General features: G+C 36.4%; 1 protein-coding gene and 1 long non-coding RNA gene across 2 annotated transcripts; both read right to left on the bottom strand.

Moving 5' to 3' along the window:
* Positions 1–3,763: 3,763 nt before the first annotated feature.
* LOC116003470 lies at positions 3,764–5,011 on the bottom strand. The gene is made up of 3 exons (XR_004094659.1): positions 4,837–5,011; positions 4,554–4,706; positions 3,764–3,968 (listed from the first exon to the last, which is right to left on the bottom strand). It is a non-coding gene; the product is annotated as an uncharacterized LOC116003470 (long non-coding RNA).
* Positions 5,012–8,875: 3,864 nt separating this feature from the next.
* On the bottom strand, positions 8,876–18,210 carry LOC116004055. Its single transcript, XM_031243993.1, has 12 exons — positions 18,108–18,210; positions 17,626–17,745; positions 17,350–17,411; positions 16,776–16,945; positions 15,745–16,670; positions 15,260–15,619; positions 14,402–15,151; positions 12,933–14,299; positions 12,744–12,867; positions 9,484–9,581; positions 9,104–9,233; positions 8,876–8,973 (listed from the first exon to the last, which is right to left on the bottom strand). The coding sequence occupies exons 1-12, from the start codon at positions 18,208–18,210 to the stop codon at positions 8,876–8,878; spliced, it is 4,308 nt and encodes a 1,435-aa protein (XP_031099853.1).
* Positions 18,211–20,191: the final 1,981 nt, after the last annotated feature.

Raw genomic sequence — 20,191 nt, 5'->3', positions numbered from 1 at the left:
AAAAAAAAAAAAAAAAAAAAAAAAAAAAAAAAAAAAAAAAAAAAAAAAACTCTCCGACCCTTCCGTTTGGGGTTTGGCCGACCTGCACGGATTTGTTCGGTTGAGTGTGCCCATGCCTCGTCATGGCACTTGAAAAAATCTCCGGCTCTTTCGTTTGGGGTTTGATCAACCTGCACGGATTTATCCGGTTGATTGTGCACATGCCTCGTCATGGCACTTGAAAAATGGCCATTGTGGTCGCAAAAGGACCATTGTGGTAACAAAAAAATATAATAAATAAAATCCCGCGCTCCAGCGATGAGACCAAAATGGTCGCCCAAATACCGGCTTGGTGAAAAAGATGCCCTTGGCACAAAGAAAAAAGGACCATTGTGGTCGCAAAATGACCATTGTGGTCGCAAAAAAATAATTATAAAAATCCCGCTTCTCAGCGATGAGACCCCTGTGGTCTTCAAAGCACTAGCTCGGTAAAAAAGATGCCTTTGGCACAAAAAATCTTGCGCAATATAGTGGCTTTGGGTGCCCGCACAGCCCCAAAGTGGTGCATTAAGTCGTTAGGCATCCCTCGGAGTGAGGGTTCATTTTTAGTTATAGAAGTGGAGTTAGGAACTAACTTAGGATTTGCATATCAGGATAGGCATGCATTACATGCATATTTTTATCTCGCTTTTTGCAGGATGTGAAAAGCTCACTGGACATGAAGAATCATTAGAGATTTAACCAGGAAAAGTTGATCAAGCTGCATCAACAAACAAGACAAACCCTTAATAGTCTTTAATGATTACGCTTTCGGTTGTACTCGTTTTCCCGTAGCTAGGTTTTTTCCCATAGGGTTTTTCTTAGTCTAAGGTTTTTAACGAGGCAACCCGCGTAAATCAGGCCCCTCATGCTCAACTCAAACTTGAGGGGTTCATCACAAACTATTAAGGCATTCGGACCGGGGAGACTTTGCTTGTAACAAGTTGGCCGCCTGGAGCACATTTTACTTCTCGAACCTGACGACTCTCGCAGATTCAAGAAGTGGGGGACTTGTGATGGGTAAATACCCCCAGGGACTACTCTAGAAATACAATGTGTATAGTCCGTGTATTATTGTTCCCCTAAAAGGTCGAGTGTCCTTAGAAATTATTAAGGGGCAAGTGACCTTTGGGGAATATTATATTCCTGAAGGGTCAGGACCTATTCCTATATAAAGGACCTGACCCCTGTTGTAAAGGGCAGGCTCTCATCCCTTGCCTCTCGGGATCCAATGATTCAATATTCACTCTACTCTCCCTCTCTCTTGTTCACTATGGAGTTCTTGGCTATTCTTCTCCAGGACGAAAACCATGCCTTTCCTTCCCAAGCATACACACTCCATACACTACATCATACTCAATCAAACACACGTGGTGTAAATCCGTACCCCCGTTTACATTTACACCATCAATAGGTTAATGAAATTGGGGTATGAAATTGTTATGTTCTTAGCAATTGACTGATTTTATGAATAAATATATATGAATAATTAATAAAAAAATTAAATGAATAAAATAAATAATTTTACTAAAATGCTACTAAATTTGGGCGGAAAAATTTGAGATGAGGATATTGTTTTTAGATGCTGAAATCTTTGGAATACGAATTGAAAATCTTCAAACGCCTTTTACACTCTACAATTAATGCAAGTATACAATACAATTAATGCAGCATTGATAAGCGTGATATTTTGTTCTGACATCTTTTACAATCTACAAGATTATTTGACAATTTTCAAACAAAATTTACCATCACATTGAAGATAAAATATTCATTAATTAGTGTGTATTGGGAAACGTAATATTTTGTTGTGACAGGCAGTCTTAAAACGTATTTTACACTCCACAAGATTGTTTGTCAATTATATATAGGATTTAAAATTTAAAATCAATATTTGCGTGAGGGTAATTCTATTTGCACCATCAAAAATTCTATTTACACCATCATTTAATAGGTTTGATAATTTTATAGGTGGTGTAATAGAATTTGCTATTTACACCGCCTTCATTAAAGTTGGTCAAATATTATGTTTTCTATTTAAAATATTTATTATTTATTTATTTATATTTTTAATTGTGGTAGAATAATAATTTTGTCTATAATATTTTGTAATTAAATATTTAAAATATTTATTTTTATTATTATTTTAAATTGTGATAGTATAATAATTTTTAATTACTTTTTGTAGTATCTAATGTTCAATAAATTTTCATGATATTCTTTATAACTCAAATTTTTTGTATGCATTGTTTTACTTTATTATAATAATATAATAAATTAATTTTCAATAGCTAAAAACAGTAAAAACACATTAACATCACAATCACAATAAAATATAAAAAGAAAATTTTCATTCCATTTTAATCCAATATAACATTCTCATGAGTACAACTAGAGCGTACATACTCATTGTAAGTACTTATCCGATTTACATATGGAGTAATCTATGCATCTGCACAATCATATTTAAAATAAGCCCATTGTGGAGCAATAGTAGGCATAATCATATTTAAAATAAGCCCATTGTGGAGCAATAGTAGGCATTGGATACCCTCCTGTCAATGTTACCTTAACATAATGATTATTATTAACGTAACCAAGGGCAATTGCTACATGCTCGTACCAAGGTGGTGGGCTAGATCGGAGCGGTAAATATGTCGTATTGCCGGCCATACTCAAAACAAGCCATACTCAAAACATGTATTATTAAATTAAATTAAATAACTATTTAAAAATTAAAAAAATATTAAAAAAACCAAAAAAAAAAAAACAAAAACAAAAACGGAGCAACCCCTCCTCTGTTTTGTTTTTTTGTTATATATATATATATATATATATATATATATATATATATATATATATTTTTTTTTAAATTTAAAATTTTTATTTAATTTAATTTTGTTTAAATAATATTCATTATATTTCAATACCTTTCTTTTCTCAAAACTCTAATTCCAACACCTTATTTTTTTGAAAACTCTAATTCCAACACCTTTTTCTTTGTGTAACTAATACAGTTGACCATGGTGGTGTAAATAGCCATATTTATACCTTATTGTTATTTATATCATCTATAAAGTTAGTGAAATTTGTAATATTTTGTAAATTTCAATGTTATTTGTACCATGGGTGGTAGGAATAGCAACACCCTTGCATAAACATCACAACCTACTCAACAGTCAACACTATAAATAAGCCATCCTATAAACATTAACACCTGCTCAACACTTACATTGAAGAGAAGCGACCATCTTATAAACATCTAACACCTACTCAACACTTACATTGATGAAGACAGGCGAAAGATCAACAAAGGTGATTTGTTATTCTTTATCTTCTTACAGTTCTTTAAAAAAAAAAAAAGTGTCAAATAGGCCACTGAACTTATTGCTTTTGTGCAATTGGGCATTCTTTATCTTCTTACAGTTCTTTAAAAAAAAAAAAGGAAAAAGTGTCAAATAGGCCACTGAACTTATCGCTTTTGTACAATTGGGTCATTGAACTTAAAAAGTGTGCAATTCAACCATCAAACAAGCAAAATTTGTACAATTTGACTATTTTTACAAAATTTTTTTGGTAAAATCCAATTATATTACTAACATATATGTATTAAGAGTGTCATTTTCTTCTACCATACTAGTTGGGAGTCAATATTGAAATGTTTTTAACTCAAATTGAATTAAATATTTTTGTAAAAATGATCTAATTGCACAAATTTTACTTGTTTGATGATTGAATTGCATACTTTTTAAGTTCAATGGCTCAATTGCACAAAAACGATAAGTTCAGTGACCTATTTGACACTTTTTCCAAAAAAAAAAAAAAAGTAAATTCACTGTGATAGTTTTATTGTATGCACAGGTGACTGGCGGTGGGGGTAGCAAAGCTTAGTATGGACTACCAAGCAATCATCCTGTACTACCAACTTTTTTCCATTGCATCATTGAGTCCTGAAATCATCAAGAGGCAGAGTAATTCATGCTCATGAACTTATATTTTTGTACATACCAGTATATATATGTATGTATGTATATGTATTTATGTATGTATCAAAGCAGAAGATCATCAGTAACTAAGTATGCATGTTTTCATTCAAAAAAAAAAAACAAAGAACTGACATATGAAGGTGCATACAGTTTGCTTTCAGATTTCTCTAAGAACCTAGAAGATTAAGCAGGAAATAAACAATTCACCACCCATGAAGAAGTTAACAAGTTCTACAATTATTGGGAACAAGAGGAAACAACGGTCAGAGAACAAAGGTGAATCTTCGCATTTTAAAAATACTTTTTATCTCTAATTTCTTCATGCTTGGTTACTATACAATCATATACGCTGCTTAACTATCACTTAAGTTCATACTAGAGATAAAACAACAATTCTTTTATCGCACATTTTGACACCAACATAAGGAAAAAAATTATAGATGAATACTGATTACTGATATCACCTTAATGTTATAAATTTCTTAACAAAAAACAAAAAATTTAAAGAAGTTTATATATGAAATGTTTTAAAAGGATTTAAACTGTTACCATCGTTGCTATGCCCCAATATCCGACAGCATCTCCCCATACACAAGGAAGAACATAGGGGGTATGAAATTTTCCAGATATGTGAAGACAGATTCACGCACCTTTTGTTTTTTTTTTTTTTTAAATAGATTAGCGCACCTAGAGTAATAAGACCTGCCAAAACGAGTTGTTTACTACAAATTTGTATACAGTAAATGAGTTATCAGCTAGGAAAGCTCCTAAATTTCATGAAATTTAAGCAATAGAAATAGATTACAACTAGACCTAAGGCTAGGTATATTACCTTGGGTGAGAGCAGTGAGCTACGAACACCGCAGGAGAACAGATCTGAAAACTAGGATGGAGATTAATATAAATTTCTCACCAATTTGGAGTGAGGATACAGTGAGAAGGTAGAACACCGCAGGATTCTGAAAACTCTACTGGATTTTGTTTCTCATAAATTACTTGCATTTATGGTTCCGATTGTTCCCTGTAGTCGACTTGCCAAGGACTTCAATCTTTGATTTTAAAAGAAAAATAAAATTTTCATCAGACCCACTATATTAAGAGTCATTTTCATTTTTGGTCCTACTGTTATTGGGGTATTGTCAATTTTAGTTCACCATTAAAATTTTTGTTAAATAACCGTCCAAAACAGGGGTATTTTGGTCTTTTCATGCTTTGGTCATCTCCTTTATCCTTTGCAGAGGTTTTCCTTATACATTTTCATCCAATGAAGAGGTCCGGCGAAAGACATGGGTTTGTAATGTGGCTCACATGGCTTTCGTCGGACCTCTTCATTGGATGAAAATGTGTAAGGAAAACCACTACAAAGGGTCAAGGAGATGACCAAAACATGAAAAGACCAAAAATACCCCTGTTTTGAATGGTCATTTGACGAAAATTTTAACGGTGGACTAAAAGTGACAAAGACTAAATAAGACTGGCCGCATTGTGGCAAAAATTAATGAAGTGGACTAAAATTGACAATACCCCAATAACAGTAGGACCAAAAATGGAAATAACTATATAAATAAAGATGTGTATGTATATGGGCTTTGCTATACGATTTGTATAACTGAAAATAACAATGTTGTATTGGTAGACGTGCACACATCTGAATTCTTGAATAGGCTTAAAGCATCTGGTATACCAAATCATTCATTGACATTAAAAGTTGGTTCACCAATGATGTTATTAAGAAAGATTGATCACTCATTAGGTTGTTGTTAAGAAAGATTGATCACTCATTAGGTTTATGCAATGGTACTAGATTGGTAGTTACCAGGCTTTCAGAGCATGTTATAGAGGCTAAAATAATGTTAGGCAGTCATGCAGGTACAAGGGTTTTGATTCCTCGGATGAGTATGATTCCATAAGATCCGAGATTACCATTCAAGTTCACTAGAAAACAATTCTCAATCATGCTTTCATATGCGATGACCATTAATAAAAGTCAAGGTTAAACATTATCACAGAAGCCCAAGTCAAGGTTAAACATTATCACAGAAGCCCGTGTTTGTTCACGATCAATTGTATGTTGCTGCTTCAAGAGTCAGTAATCCAAATAATTTGTAATTTTCATTAGTTTTGTTGTTTCTATTATTACACATTAAGTATTTTACTAGCCGACATTACAAACTATTTTTGATATGATACTCTTAAATCAATTCTTTACAATAGAATAGTTTAATTAAATACATTATATGCTAATTATTCAATTGTTTAACTACTTATTTAACATTCTTATAATTAAAATTTTTAAAGTCAAAATACCTCTTGATATGACAATATAACATATATGTTGCTATTTTTCATACCGTGCATCGCACGGGTAAAATACTAGTTATAATAAAGCAATAACTTCTTTGGAGTGAATTTCCCTCCAACACAAAACTACGTAGTTTTGAGCATAGGGTATTAGTTCGGATTATTAATGATGTTCACATTAGGTTATGAGTAGTTTGTTACTTTTATATTACCTATGCACCTATTAGTTGGCTAAATTAATGCCTTTGAAACTTCCAATTAATAAAACATTCAAGAAGCACAATATTCAAATAAATATGGGGAAACGAATAAACTGATGCTTCATTGTTCCAATTCAAATTTGTTCCACTTGAAATAAATCTGGGGAAACGAAATAATCTGATGCTTTGTTCCAATTCAAATTTGTTCCACTTTGAAATAAATCTCGAGAAATGAAATAATCTGATGCTTCATTGTTCCAAAGCTTGCCTTTTCGGTTTTTCTATAAGGCTCCTGATTCAATTCAACCTCTATATAAAGAGGTTGAATGACTTCCAAAAGCTCCCAGAGACTATCGACAATGAGACACTCTGCACCAAAAATATGCCTTCTCAATATGTCAAGGAGATAAGTCAACTGGACACCAAAAGAGCAAAATGTTAGAGGCGACGAAATCACGAAAAGTAAAGAAGGTTTATTTCACGATGAGAAGGTAAATTCAATTTATAAGTTTTGTATGGTATAAATTGCAAACTTGCTCAGGTGGATATTGAGTGAACTGAAGAGGAACTTTACATATTCAATACCTGATCGGTTGGTTCAAAAAGTGTTATCTTCACAAAATCCTTGGCCTTGGGATATAATCAAACATCTTCATTATTGATCAAGCAGGCAATAAGATAAATATGTATGAACAATTTACATAAGATCAAGTTTAAATACACAATTAATATATAAATAAAGTATGAAACATACAATTATTTTTTTTAAATACATTGTAATCTGAAATATTTTAACTTAATGGCTATTAAGTTATGTAAAGACAAAATATTAAATGATCCTAAATATGAAGAGACAATCTGGCTCAGTTTTTTTTTTTTTCTTTGCTTTCTTCTTGTCATTATCAATTAACAACTAAAATTTTGATTTAATTTATGATTTAAGTTAGCAAAAATAATTTCTGCATATATAGATATAAACATTTAGTATAATTTTAGTTTAAATGAACAACAAATTTATAAATGAAGATCATAGTTAAAAAATATTTATGACCACCATTTTGAAGCCAAATCATTACCCAACAGTAAAATGAAAGATATTCAAAAAGAGCAAAGGGTTGAAGAGATTGGAGTAGCAGTAAGTCGGAGAACATAAATGGATCTTCTGCATGCAGTAATAGAACAAATTTACAGGGAAATGCAGAGTAGGAAGTAGGAGTTAAACAAATTAAATGCAGAGTAAGTCTTTGAAAGCTAGGAGTTAAACAAACTAAAAATAAATAAATATTTCGCTTATAAATTTTTGGGTTGAAAATTACACACAGATTCGTAAATGAAAGCGCCGGAGGCAGAGAGCTGGAGACGCCGAGGGCGGTGAACTGGAAACGGTGAGGCTACGATACAGAGAGACGATGAGATCGCCGATTATTCATTGAGGTCGGGTAGCGAAATAAACCGAGATATTGATGCCGGAGAGCGGAATACGCCGAGGGCGGAAGGTGTCTGGCGGAGAGCGGAAGCACCCATGGCGGAGGACTGGAAAGGGAAGAGTGCAAGACAGAGAGAGACTGGGTGTGGGCGGTAGAGCGAATCTGTGTTAGGGTTAGATCCATAAATGTTCGTTTGGGGGTGAGTGCTGCAGAGAGAATAGGTGTTACTGTGTTAGGGTGTGTGCGTCTATATATATATATATACTAGTATTATACCCGTGCGATGCACGGACTAAAATTAAATACTGTTATGTGATTTTATTATGTAGTTTACAATGATATAATCCATCGAACTTACTTTATTTAAATGTTGTAATTTATGTAACACAAGCTAATTTAAAAAAACATTATAAAATTATTCTTTTATAGTACACCACATTAATAGGCAAAAGTTACAAATTATTAAAAACTTCATGGTACACAACATTCGTAGTATAGTTGCTAATCTCACCACCTTCATTGGGTATTAGAATTTTTAACCCAGAAGGGTTACTAATCCTTGAAGCAGCCACATATAGTTGACCATGAACAAATACGGGTTTCTTTAGTAGTAACCCGACATGTGTTAAAGTCTGTCATTGACTCTTGTTGATAGTCATTGCATATGACAACATTAGGGGGAATTGCCTTCTTTGAAATTTAAATGGCAATCTTGTATCAGTTGGAGTCATGGACATCCTTGGTATCAACACGACATTAACGGGCTGATGGGTAAATACCCTCGAGGACTATTGTAATATGTATTATTGTATCCCTAAAAGGTCGAGTGTCCCTTAGAAATTACTAAGGGTCAAGTGTAATATTATATTCCCAAAGGGTCAGGTCCTATTTCTATATAAAGGACCTGACCCTCCACTGTAATGGCAGCCTGAATCGGAAGGACTCACTGAGCTCCTTTCTTCTCCCTTCTATCTTCTTCTCTCTTCATGACCAGGGAGGAAACAGGCTTTCCTCCCTTCCTTATCCTTCTATATTCATACACTACATCATACACAATCAAACACACGTGGTGTAAATCCGTACCACCGTTTACATTTACACCATCATTGGCGCCGTCCGTAGGGAATGCGACGAAATGCCGTGTTCCTCTAATCAACCGGATGGTATTCACCATCCTCATCACCGTCACAACTCACTGCCGCCGTGTCGCGGCTTACCGGAAAATACAGCGCTTCGCCATCATCTCGGTCGTACAGCGTTCCACCGCCGCCATCCCAATCATGATAATCATCGTCATGATCCTCACCATCATTAACAATAAAAACAAATTACGAATAAAACGTTGGTGACCACAATCGAAAGAAGGAAGAACAAATTACGAATAAAACGCTGGTGACCACAATCGAAAGAAGGAAGAAAAATTTTCTCACTAAAGGCTCTCGATGCATCGAGCTCAAGTGCATAGGCGTTCAACTGATGCCTAACCTGAGCTAGGTTTCGAACCCCTACACTCTCATCTAAACCTTCGAGCTAAACCCATCAAGCTACTACCACTTTTTCTTCTGTTTTCTCGCCTGTTTCAATTTGCGAAAAAGAAACCAGACTACTAGAGTCTCCACCACCGCTGTCGGCTGCCACTCGTCTCTCACCTGCGAAAACGAGACCAAAGTGGAAAAGATACGGGTTGAACCAACAATCTCAGGTGATTGATTCCCTCTTTCTCGGGAAGAAAACAGACACCACATATTGTTCGATGGCTGTAAGCTCGCCGGAGTTGCTGCGTTTTAGGAGGAAAAGCCAATCGCCGTCCCACGAGCTTCATGCCACCGCCGACCGCTGCCTGAACCTGCGACCTCCAGCGGCTGGTTTACGTTCTTTCCTCCGACGCCACCATGCTCCGCCACCGCCGCGACTTTCTTTCTCCCTTGATCAACGAAGAAGTTTCGGAGACTATGTAGCAGTCAAGGTCTCTCTCCCCCTCTCGCTGGCGAAAGAAGAAGGAAGAAGAAATAAACGCCACCACCCCATCATCACCCGTTCATTGCCCACCAACGTTGCCGTCGAAGTCCTCCGGTCACCATTGCCACCCTCTTTGGCTCGCACTTCGAACTATAGGACCCGTAACACCTTTCCTTTTTTATTGTTTCCTTTGTAATGGCCTTGGAATGAGGAAAATAAAAGATAAGTGGAGGGTCAAGAGCAAAAAAATTGATAGAATTATGGAGAAGATAGGGGTAGTTGTCGGCGAAAATGAGGGAAAAAGAAAATGAGAAAAAGAGAAAAAGACAAAGAGTCAGAGTAAAATAAAAAAGGAGAGTGGAAGGTGTTTTAATCTCTTTCACGTGAAAGAGAGAGGCAAATGCAAAAATCAGATAAAGAAAAGGAGAAAGAAGACAAAAAAGATGAAAAAAAAAATAAGAGAAAAATACAAAAGGAAAAAGACAAATAAAAAGGAAGTGGGAGTAGTTGTTGGCAGGAAATGAGGACTCTTTTATATATTATATTGTATATGTACATCTGCATCAGATATTATCTATAATATAGAGTCTAGTAGTCTGCATGATATATTACACAAGGTGGTAGACGTAGCTGGCTAGGAATCCTAGGATGAATGAAGTTATGACTTTCATCAGCTCCATAAATCAAGACATGGCATGAAGAAGAAGTACAGAAGGAAGCCCATCTGCTTTGTTATCACTTCGACGTCATAACAGCAACATTGACACCGGAGAAGTCCGGTCGTTACCGTTGCTCATCATGCCGTGACCATCCGCCGCCAGAGCTCCACCATCGCCATCACCGACGATCTCCAACCGAAGCCGCTGTCGCGCCTCGCTACCGCCGGAATTCCACGCTGCCCCGCCACTCCTGGCCACCGGTCCCTATCTCTCGGCGAACCAGCTGGCGGCAATCACAACATCTCCACCGCTTTCACCCATCCTTCCCCTTTAATGACCAACAGCACAACCATCACCTCCAACGTGCGCTGCCAGGATTGATCGTCGGCCGAAGTCCAGGCCACTGCACAACCACCATCTTCATTACTGCTTCTCTTTATCTCTTTAGTTAAAGACAAAACATATATGTATGGGGAAGACAAATGTATGAGGAAAATAAATTTAAAAAAAAATTATATTTTATGGGGTAGCACGGCTGCTACCCCATGTGCAGTTCATACATTGGGGGACTTTGTCCCCCACATCCTTTTTAATTAAGGAAAAAACATATAGAAGGCAAAAAAAAAAAAAGAAGACAAAAGTTTGTGGTTGTGCATGGAAATGAAGAAAAACAAAGAAAGAGGTGGTGGTAGAAAAAGACAAAAATAAATTGTTATGGGAGAATGAAATCGGGAAAAGAAAAGGAAAAAATGTATATATAGTACCACTTTAATATTATTATATGCATTGTTGTTTAAAACTTTTCAATATATTTCCCGCACTCCAACAAAAATTATTGAAGATTGAAGACTCTAGCTAAGGTGGAGATTATTGAAGATTGAAGACTCCATCTAAGGTGGAGATTATTGAAGACTTGAGATTGCAACAATCAGAATTGTTGAAGACGAAGACTCCAAGTTGAAGATTGTAGTCCCTTATTAGAAATGATAGATTTTTGTATCCTAATTTCTTTGTAAGGAGACTCCTGTAAAAAAAAAAAAAAAAAAAAAAACTCTCCGTCCCTTCCGTTTGGGGTTTGGCCGACCTGCACGGATTTTGTTCGGTTGAGTGTGCCCATGCCTCGTCATGGCACTTGGAAAAAAATATATGTATATATTCTCCGGCTCTTTCGTTTGGGGTTTGATCAACCTGCACGGATTTGTCCGGTTGATTGTGCCCATGCCTCGTCATGGCACTTGAAAAAGGACCATTGTGGTCGCAAAAGGGCCATTGTGGTCGCAAAAGGACCATTGTGGTCGCAAAAAAATATATAAATAATAAATAAAATCTCGCGCTCCCGCGATGAGACCAAAATGGTTTCCCAAATACAGGCTTGGTGAAAAAGATGCCCTTGGCACAAAGAAAAAATGACCATTGTGGTCGCAAAAAAATAATTATAAAAATCCCGCTCCTCAGCGATGAGACCCCTATGATCGTCAAAGCACCAGCTCGGTAAAAAAGATGCCCTTGGCACAAAAAATCTTGCGCGCAATATAGTGGCTTTGGGTGCCCGCACAGCCCCAAAGTTGTGCATTAAGTCGTTAGGCATCCCTCGGAGTGAGGGTTCATTTTTAGTTATAGAAGTGGAGTTAGGAACTAACTTAGGATTTGCATATCAGGATAGGCATGCATTACATGCATATTTTTATCTCACTTTTTGCAGGATTAAGCTCACTGGACATGAAGAATCATTAGAGATTCAACCGGGAAAAGTTGATCAAGCTGCATCAACAAACAAGACAAACCCTTAACAGTCTTTAATGATTACGCTTTCGGTTGTACTCTTTTTCCTTTAGCTAGGTTTTTTCCCATAGGTTTTTCTTAGGCTAAGGTTTTTAACGAGGCAACCCGCGTAAATCAGGCCCCTTATGCTCAACTCAAACTTGAGGGGTTCATCACAGACTATTAAGGCATTCAAATCGGGGAGACTTTTGCTTACAACAAGTTGACCATCGGGAACACATTTTACTTCTCGAACCTGACGACTCTCGCAAATTCAAGAAGTGGGGGACTTGTGATGGGTAAATACCCCCGAGGACTATTGTAATATTTATTATTGTATCCCTAAAAGGTCGAGTGTCCCTTAGAAATTATTAAGGGTCAAGTGTAATATTATATTCCCGAAGGGTCAGGTCCTGTTTCTATATAAAGGACCTGACCCTCCACTGTAATGGCAGCCTGAATCCGAAGGACTCACTGAGCTCCTTCCTTCTCCCTTCCATCTTCTTCTCTCTTCATGACCAGGGAGGAAACAGGCTTTCCTCCCTTCCTTATCCTTCTATATTCATACACTAAATCATACACAATCAAACACACGTGGTGTAAATCCGTACCACCGTTTACATTTACACCATCACCGGCATTGTGGCCTCCGACAATCTTTGCTTCTACAACATGATCAGATAACCTAGTAATGATCAATCTTGTACCATTACAAAGTCCCATTGAGTGATCTATATTTCTCAACAACATTACGGGAGACCCAATCTTCAAAGTTAAAGAATGGTTGGGTATGCCCGAAGCTTTCAACCCATTTAGAAATTCTGGAGTGTGCATATCATATAGTATACCATTTGTTGAGTCAGACTTACATACACTGTCGCAACTTAGGTATGTTTGGCTCTCAGCAACATGCAAATCACTCATATACTCATTTACCGCATTCACCACATCTAGTGTTGGCGCAAGTATGGCACGATTCTCCATTTGTTGAAAGTCGGATCCGCCCTGCCTGAACATTGGGAAGACACTATCAACTATTGTAGATATGTAGTCACCATTTGATGGCAATAATATTTCTTTCAGTATTTCAACTTTTGCATGGCCATCATTAGGTCCGCCTAATGTTCCATTTCCTATATCAGCCAACCAAGATGCAAACTGTTCAATGTGTATGTTATTAGCGGACGCATCAAGTGTTTTAAGACGCAGGTTTTTGGTTAGGCGTAGTACTTGGCATGACTCCCAAAGGTAGGATGAGTTGATTGCAGCTGAAACAATATCTTGCCTAGAGCCCTTAGGAACGACTGGCAATATTTGTCGGAAGTCACCACCTAATACCACTGTCTTCCCGCCAAATGTCTTATGCATGCTATGAGGATTGCTGTGCCGCAGCAGGTCGCGCATTGTCTTATCCAGAGCCTCAAAGCAGTGTTTGTGCATCATTGGTGCTTCATCCCATATGATTAGCTTGGCTTGGATTAGCAATTCGGCTAGTGGACTACCTTGACTAATATTGCACGTGGAGTCCTCGTTAACTGCAATTGGAATGGCGAACCTTGAGTGAGCTGTTCGACTGCCTGGGAGTAGCAATGATGCAATACCACTTGACGCAACATTTAGTACAATATTACCTGCCGATCGTATCTTCGAAGATAATGCTTTCCAAACAAAAGTTTTACCTGTACCTCCATAACCGTATACAAAGAACAACCCGCCGTTCTGGTGTTGTATATCCCTTAGAATTGTGTCGTATACAACAAACTGCTCATCAGTTAATTGCCTCTCCATCTTCTCACATTCTTCTCTCATTGCCTGCCGGTCGTAGTTAAGCTCATCAAACAGCAATCGATTGTTGGCCAATAATGCATCATCATAATTTGGAATTGGCATTTGCAGGTAATCTTTCAAACACTTGTTGTACAACTGCAATAAACACTCTAGTTCAAGAAGACCTAGGTTTTTCTTCTCATCATCAGACAAACACAACCCTGAAATTTTAAAAATACGACATAGAGATTTTATTAATGATAGAGCAAAACATTACTTAAATAATGTAAATAAAATGACTTGAAATGGAATTAAGAAATTACCCATGTCTTTCAGCACTATTCTCCTGTTAAATTGTACATCCTCACATAGATGGTGCCAGACGTGATTCCACACATTCTCAGGTCGATTCACCAAGTTTGCAGTGAGTAATATGACAAATAATTTCCTCGTAGATTGGGCAGTAGACCAATTACTTGCTTCATTGATTGCATCAATGTATTCTCTATCATCGTCTAGCAGCCCTCTAGCATAGCATGCATCTCTAAAAGTTTGGTATACAACACCTTGAACTGTCCTGATGTCTTGAAAACTCGTCGGACCACGAACTACGTTTAAAAGACATCTCAAGTAGTAGACTTCACCACTTCCTGGAGGTACAAAAAATATGCGTCCAATAGAGAACCCCCTCTTCCTAGGATGCCATTCCCTAATATCTTTCTTCCACACAAATTTGCTTGGCATGTCAATATAAGCCAACTCTTTAACTGATGCATATTTCTTGTTAGCATCAAACCATGCTGTGAACATACTTTGATTGACAGTCGGTCTATTAAGCACATGTTCGATCCTATCATCATCCTCAAACACAACGGTTTGGCAATCTGGCAAATGGAAGCTTAGTCTCTCAACAGGGGGGTGCCTAAGCTGTACATCGAAACTCAACAACCGCCAAGCTGCCTCGCACGCGAACACGTAGCGACAATCGTAATACATTGTAATTTCATCCACAATTGCATTTTCGTTTTCATCATTTGTGGTCTTGTAGAATTCAGCAGTGACCCTGTCATTCCCTTTGTTGACATATTTGAACAAATATTTGATTCATCTGGATTGGTTGCACCATTCAACGTTTATATGTGCCTTATATTTCAACAGGAGGTATCTATTATGCGGAACACAGTATCTGCTGTCCAAATGCACCCCATTTCTTTCAACTGTTGCACCATTGTCACGACGCCTGTAGATTGGGTAACCGTCATCATCCAATGTGGATACCTCAACAAATTTTTTTGGAAAATGTTTAGAGCACTTTTTATTGACCATGCATGGAAATTTAGGTCTTTCTTGTCCACATGGCCCGTGCATCATAAATTCCCCAACAGCTTTATAATACTCAATGTCTCGTTCCTTGTTAGGTATTTCAGCAGATATGAACTCATCCATGTGATTAGCTGAAAAGCCTTCGGTCAATCTTTCTAGGAAGATGAGTATGTGAGCGTGTGGTAATCCACGCTTCTGAAATTCTATAGTATACACAACTGTATAACCAAAAAAATAAAAAAAAGAATCACAACACATACAGTAAATAGAAAGAACATATACATAGTCAATTCATTTTTATTGTCATATTTAAAGAAGGCAATAAAACAATTTAGATAAATACCTGCGGTTACAATACCAAATAGCTTGCCATTGCGTATCTCTTTCACTAAAGCATCTAACTTCATCTTGAAGACCCTAGATACAATGTCTGGCCTATCTTCTGCATTGAGGTTGCATTTGTCCATATATCTTTGAATCTCAGGCCACTTAGGATTGCATGTGAATGTTATAAATAAGTTTGGATACCCCTTATGTCTGCAAATGGCCATTGCATCCTGATAATTCTGTATCATATATCGAGCACCGCCCGTGAAAGTCGAAGGTAAGATGATCCTCTTACCTTGCTTGTTTGCATCAACTTCCCCCCTAGTTAGAGCATCAGACAGCCCCTTGTAAGCCTCACACCTCAATGCCTTCTGATTGTTGCGAATGTACAGTAGCCTACCAGATTCCACCATCGTGTATGCATCTACCAGGAACTGTTGGTATAGTCGTCTGGCGTACAACATTGTTGAAAGTTCACTGAACCTGTCATGGATCCTGTAAGCAAAGTATTCCCGCTGCGATACCCGCACCCTAGCACCAGTGGGTTTGGTAGATGTAGTACAGTACTGGATATCTTCACGATAGCCATCTTCGCCTAAGGGGAATAAAATTGGATATTGCAACGGCAAGTATGTTGGGTTGAGCTCGTTTATCCTCTTAAGTGAACCGGTCTTTGTCTCCACTATTATATCTCGTTGCCCTAGTGTGGGGTCTAGATCGCCAACAATTAAAGCAGCCACCTCAGAAGCAGTCGGTAAATTGTACGTTCTGGCATCACTCTGGCGCTTACCAATCAGCCTCATCTTAAAATTTACTTGTGGATTGTTGTCAATCTGAGTTTTTGCCCATCGAAATGATTGCACCAATACATTGTGCTCATCTAGATCTTGCTTGATGTCTTGAACTATATCAACATGCGTTTTGTCGTTCAGTTCAGCACCACTATTTCATCAATTGAAATACATTAGATAAAACATATTGTTGTCATAATTCTGTGCAATTAATAGTAATTGATGATGTTATACAACAAATAGAAAATAGTAATACCTGAATGCATTGATGCGGTTCTCTACCTCGTTCTCTGTATCATGGATGTATAACTGAGCAAACTTCGGGCTCTTACCAGCGTCGGGCAGTAGTCCTCCCATTAAATGATAATTTTGCCCATTTATCCTAAATATCGGTGGGCAATTCCCAAGGTTGATGGATCTATCTACCTTAGCCCCCCCAACGATGTAAAAGAAAACATGTTATTGTACCTCCTTATGTGTTTTAAAAATTCATTCCGTTTGGTGCCTCTTGCAAAGAATAAGTTGAAAATCCTTTTTGGAGGTAAAGACATTTTGGGTAGTTTGATCTTCCCATGACCACAGCACGTTGAATATTTAGCTGTTCCGCTACGCACCGCTTTATTAACACGCTCCTCAAACCAGTAGATTGCGTTGCAATGTTCGCATATATTGTTTGGGTCACCAATATCCATGTAGGCAACTACAAAGATGTAAGCAACTGAGATATATAATGCGATTTGATTAAATAATGTGTAATAAAATAATAAAAATTAATTTTGAAGATTGCAATTAGAATAGCATGTGCCAAGAGTTGGTGTTGGTGGTATAACCAATTCTTTCTCTGGTTCAAAGAATTGACATGTAGGGTGTTCATTAATGTTTAAGTGTGAATCTGTTTGCAAAATGACACAATGAAAAATAATCGAATATGATCATTAATTACATAACAGTATGCAAACCAAATTCTGGCCAATTAAAATATAGCATTTATTTTGCTAAATGTACTAATAACAATTCATTGATATTTACTGAACCAATAAAATAAACAATTGTAGGCAAGTATGTATGAAATTTTGCAAAAATAGTTAATAACGTAGAATACGTACCTTCATTGGGGATTGGCAGTTGTTCATGTTCTTTGTCTACCAGCAAGAAATCTTGTGCTAGATTGCGAAGTACTGAATGGTCATCAACTGTATGATTGAGATGGCTTTCGCCACAGTTACCTGTTTAGAAAAAGAAATACGTTATTTAACATTTTTTAACCATGTACCATTGCTAATAGTATCTAGTAAACGATTACTATAAACATAATAAAACTAAATGACCCTATCCGAACTAACTAATAATTACACTAACATATAATAATGTTAACTTATTTCTCTCCACATAGAGTATATATGGCACTTATTTTGCTTCAGAGTGTTGTATGAGACAAAATTGCCATCCACAACTATATGTATTTAACGGATAGTAACAGTTCACGTGTATTTCAATTGAAACAAATTAAATGTCTACTACGATTTTGTTTCCTTGTCATGTAAATTGGATATAATAAAGTGTACACATTATTAAGTAAATAACTAACCGTGTGTGACATCGGTTAAAGTGCCGTTCACTCTTGTTGTAACAGAAGTTGGCAAACGTCCATCACTGTTGTACCCATTGTTTGACTGTGTGTGGTATAACATTCCATGACACCGGCATTTAGTGGGGTCCCCTTTGAACATACCAAAAATATCTCAATTGATGCATGCGAAAACATATTTATTATTTCATAATAATATGTACAAAATTGTTGACTAACCATTAGTCAAATCATGTAACGGGACTTTTTGTTTTTTCCTCCATCCTAAACCTGCATGTAAAATGTACTATATATTACTATTCAATACATCCAAGTGGGTCAACACATAATATAATTCTTAAAAACATCTGTCGAATCGTTAGTAAAAATTTTTAACATGGAATAAATCTCATGTCGGAAATTGTTTTTCACATACCTTTTAAATCAGGTGACGTCTCTGAAGTGTTATTCATGCAATTAATACTGGATTTGATTAAGTTACCACCTAAAACTTATCATGTCGTTGAGTCAAATACATTGTTTGTAATATTACAACAATTACAAACATGTATATAATTTCTCTACAAAGTAATGGTTATAATAAATGAAAAGATATAAGAACTTACTCTTAGTCAGGATGCTCAAAGGTGAATTGGTTGAATTATTAAAAACACCGGATATGCACGAAACTTGTGTCTGTAAGCCTTTTCCATTGTTTGGAGTGTTAGTATAAGTATCCGTTATTCCCGCATTGCTTATGTTCTCTGAAATATTACAACAATATAATATATTTAATAGGTCGATAGTAATTTAAAAAAAAAACATAGGTCGATAGTAAACAACAAAGTCTGCCCGTTATGATGTTATTATCAGTAATTCATTTACAGGCCCGGACTACTATTTTCATTCTATAACATAGATACACAACTATTTAAATATAAATTAAATAATCAAAATCACGTAAATATATAATAGTCTATATATACATAATATGTATGTAGAAGACAAAATCTAACCAATAAATTAATCCATTAATTTATACTTATATAATCTATATTATCTAATCATTTTAGGACAAAAAAACAACACGCAGTGCTCTCGTGTCGTTGCATCTGCGATTTGCGTTCAGACCCAACCCAACACGCAGTGCTCTTTCCATTTTCTGGATCGTGGTTACCAAATCGATGTTCAGATCGATTTTGTGTACTAAATTGGAGCTGTATGAGCTCCAATTTGGTCGATCTACCCAGTCTTCGACACAGAGATGGAGAAATCCACAAGCCGAATCCCATTGTTAGGTTTTCATTCGCAGATGCCGACGATCAGCGATTATGTTTTGTGGATCTAATCAATCGAGCTAGGGTTACTGGTAATTACTGAAAACGGTAGTTATACATACTAATTCTGTGCTGTTTTTGTTTCACAGGTTAGATCTGTTCGACATATGTGGATTAATTGATTCCAGGCTAAGGATTACAGAGACCATTTAGGTACGGTTATCATTTTTTACAATCTGCGGTTCTTGCTAATCTATGCTCTAGATACTGTATACAATATTTTGGTATAAATCAATAGCTATAGTTTACATTTAAGGAATACATACTTCTTAAAAAAATGGAGTATTGTTTAGAACAGTTCATGTTTACAGCGATCATTTGATGAACTGTACATGCTAGTGAATACAAATTTGATTCTTAGCTAATATGAATTGAAGTGATTAAGGTGATAATGTAGAAGGGAATGCAAAACTGATTTGAGTTTACTGTAGAATACCTTTGTTATGAGTTTGAAGTTTCCTTTTGCTGCCTATGACAGCTGAACTGGTTATCTGCCTCATATTTGCATTCCCCAATTTGTATCTAGGCTGATTTGGGACAAAACTGTTTTAGCTAAACTTGAGATTGGTATTTGAATAGAAGGGATGGTTTTTGGCTGTTTAGATAATATGTAGTTTTAGCTGGGAATACCAAAAGACCCTAACATCATTAAGGCAGAAAAGCATAATGATTACTTAGTAGGACTACAACAGTATTTAATTTCATAGTCCACCCACTTAAAAAATGAAATAATTTGTAGATTTTGAGTTAAACTGTAAGCTAGATATT

This window comes from Ipomoea triloba, chromosome 14 (assembly GCF_003576645.1).
Source record: "Ipomoea triloba cultivar NCNSP0323 chromosome 14, ASM357664v1".
NCBI classification, from domain to species: Eukaryota; Viridiplantae; Streptophyta; class Magnoliopsida; order Solanales; family Convolvulaceae; genus Ipomoea; species Ipomoea triloba.
This window is presented reverse-complemented; position numbering and strand designations above follow the sequence as displayed.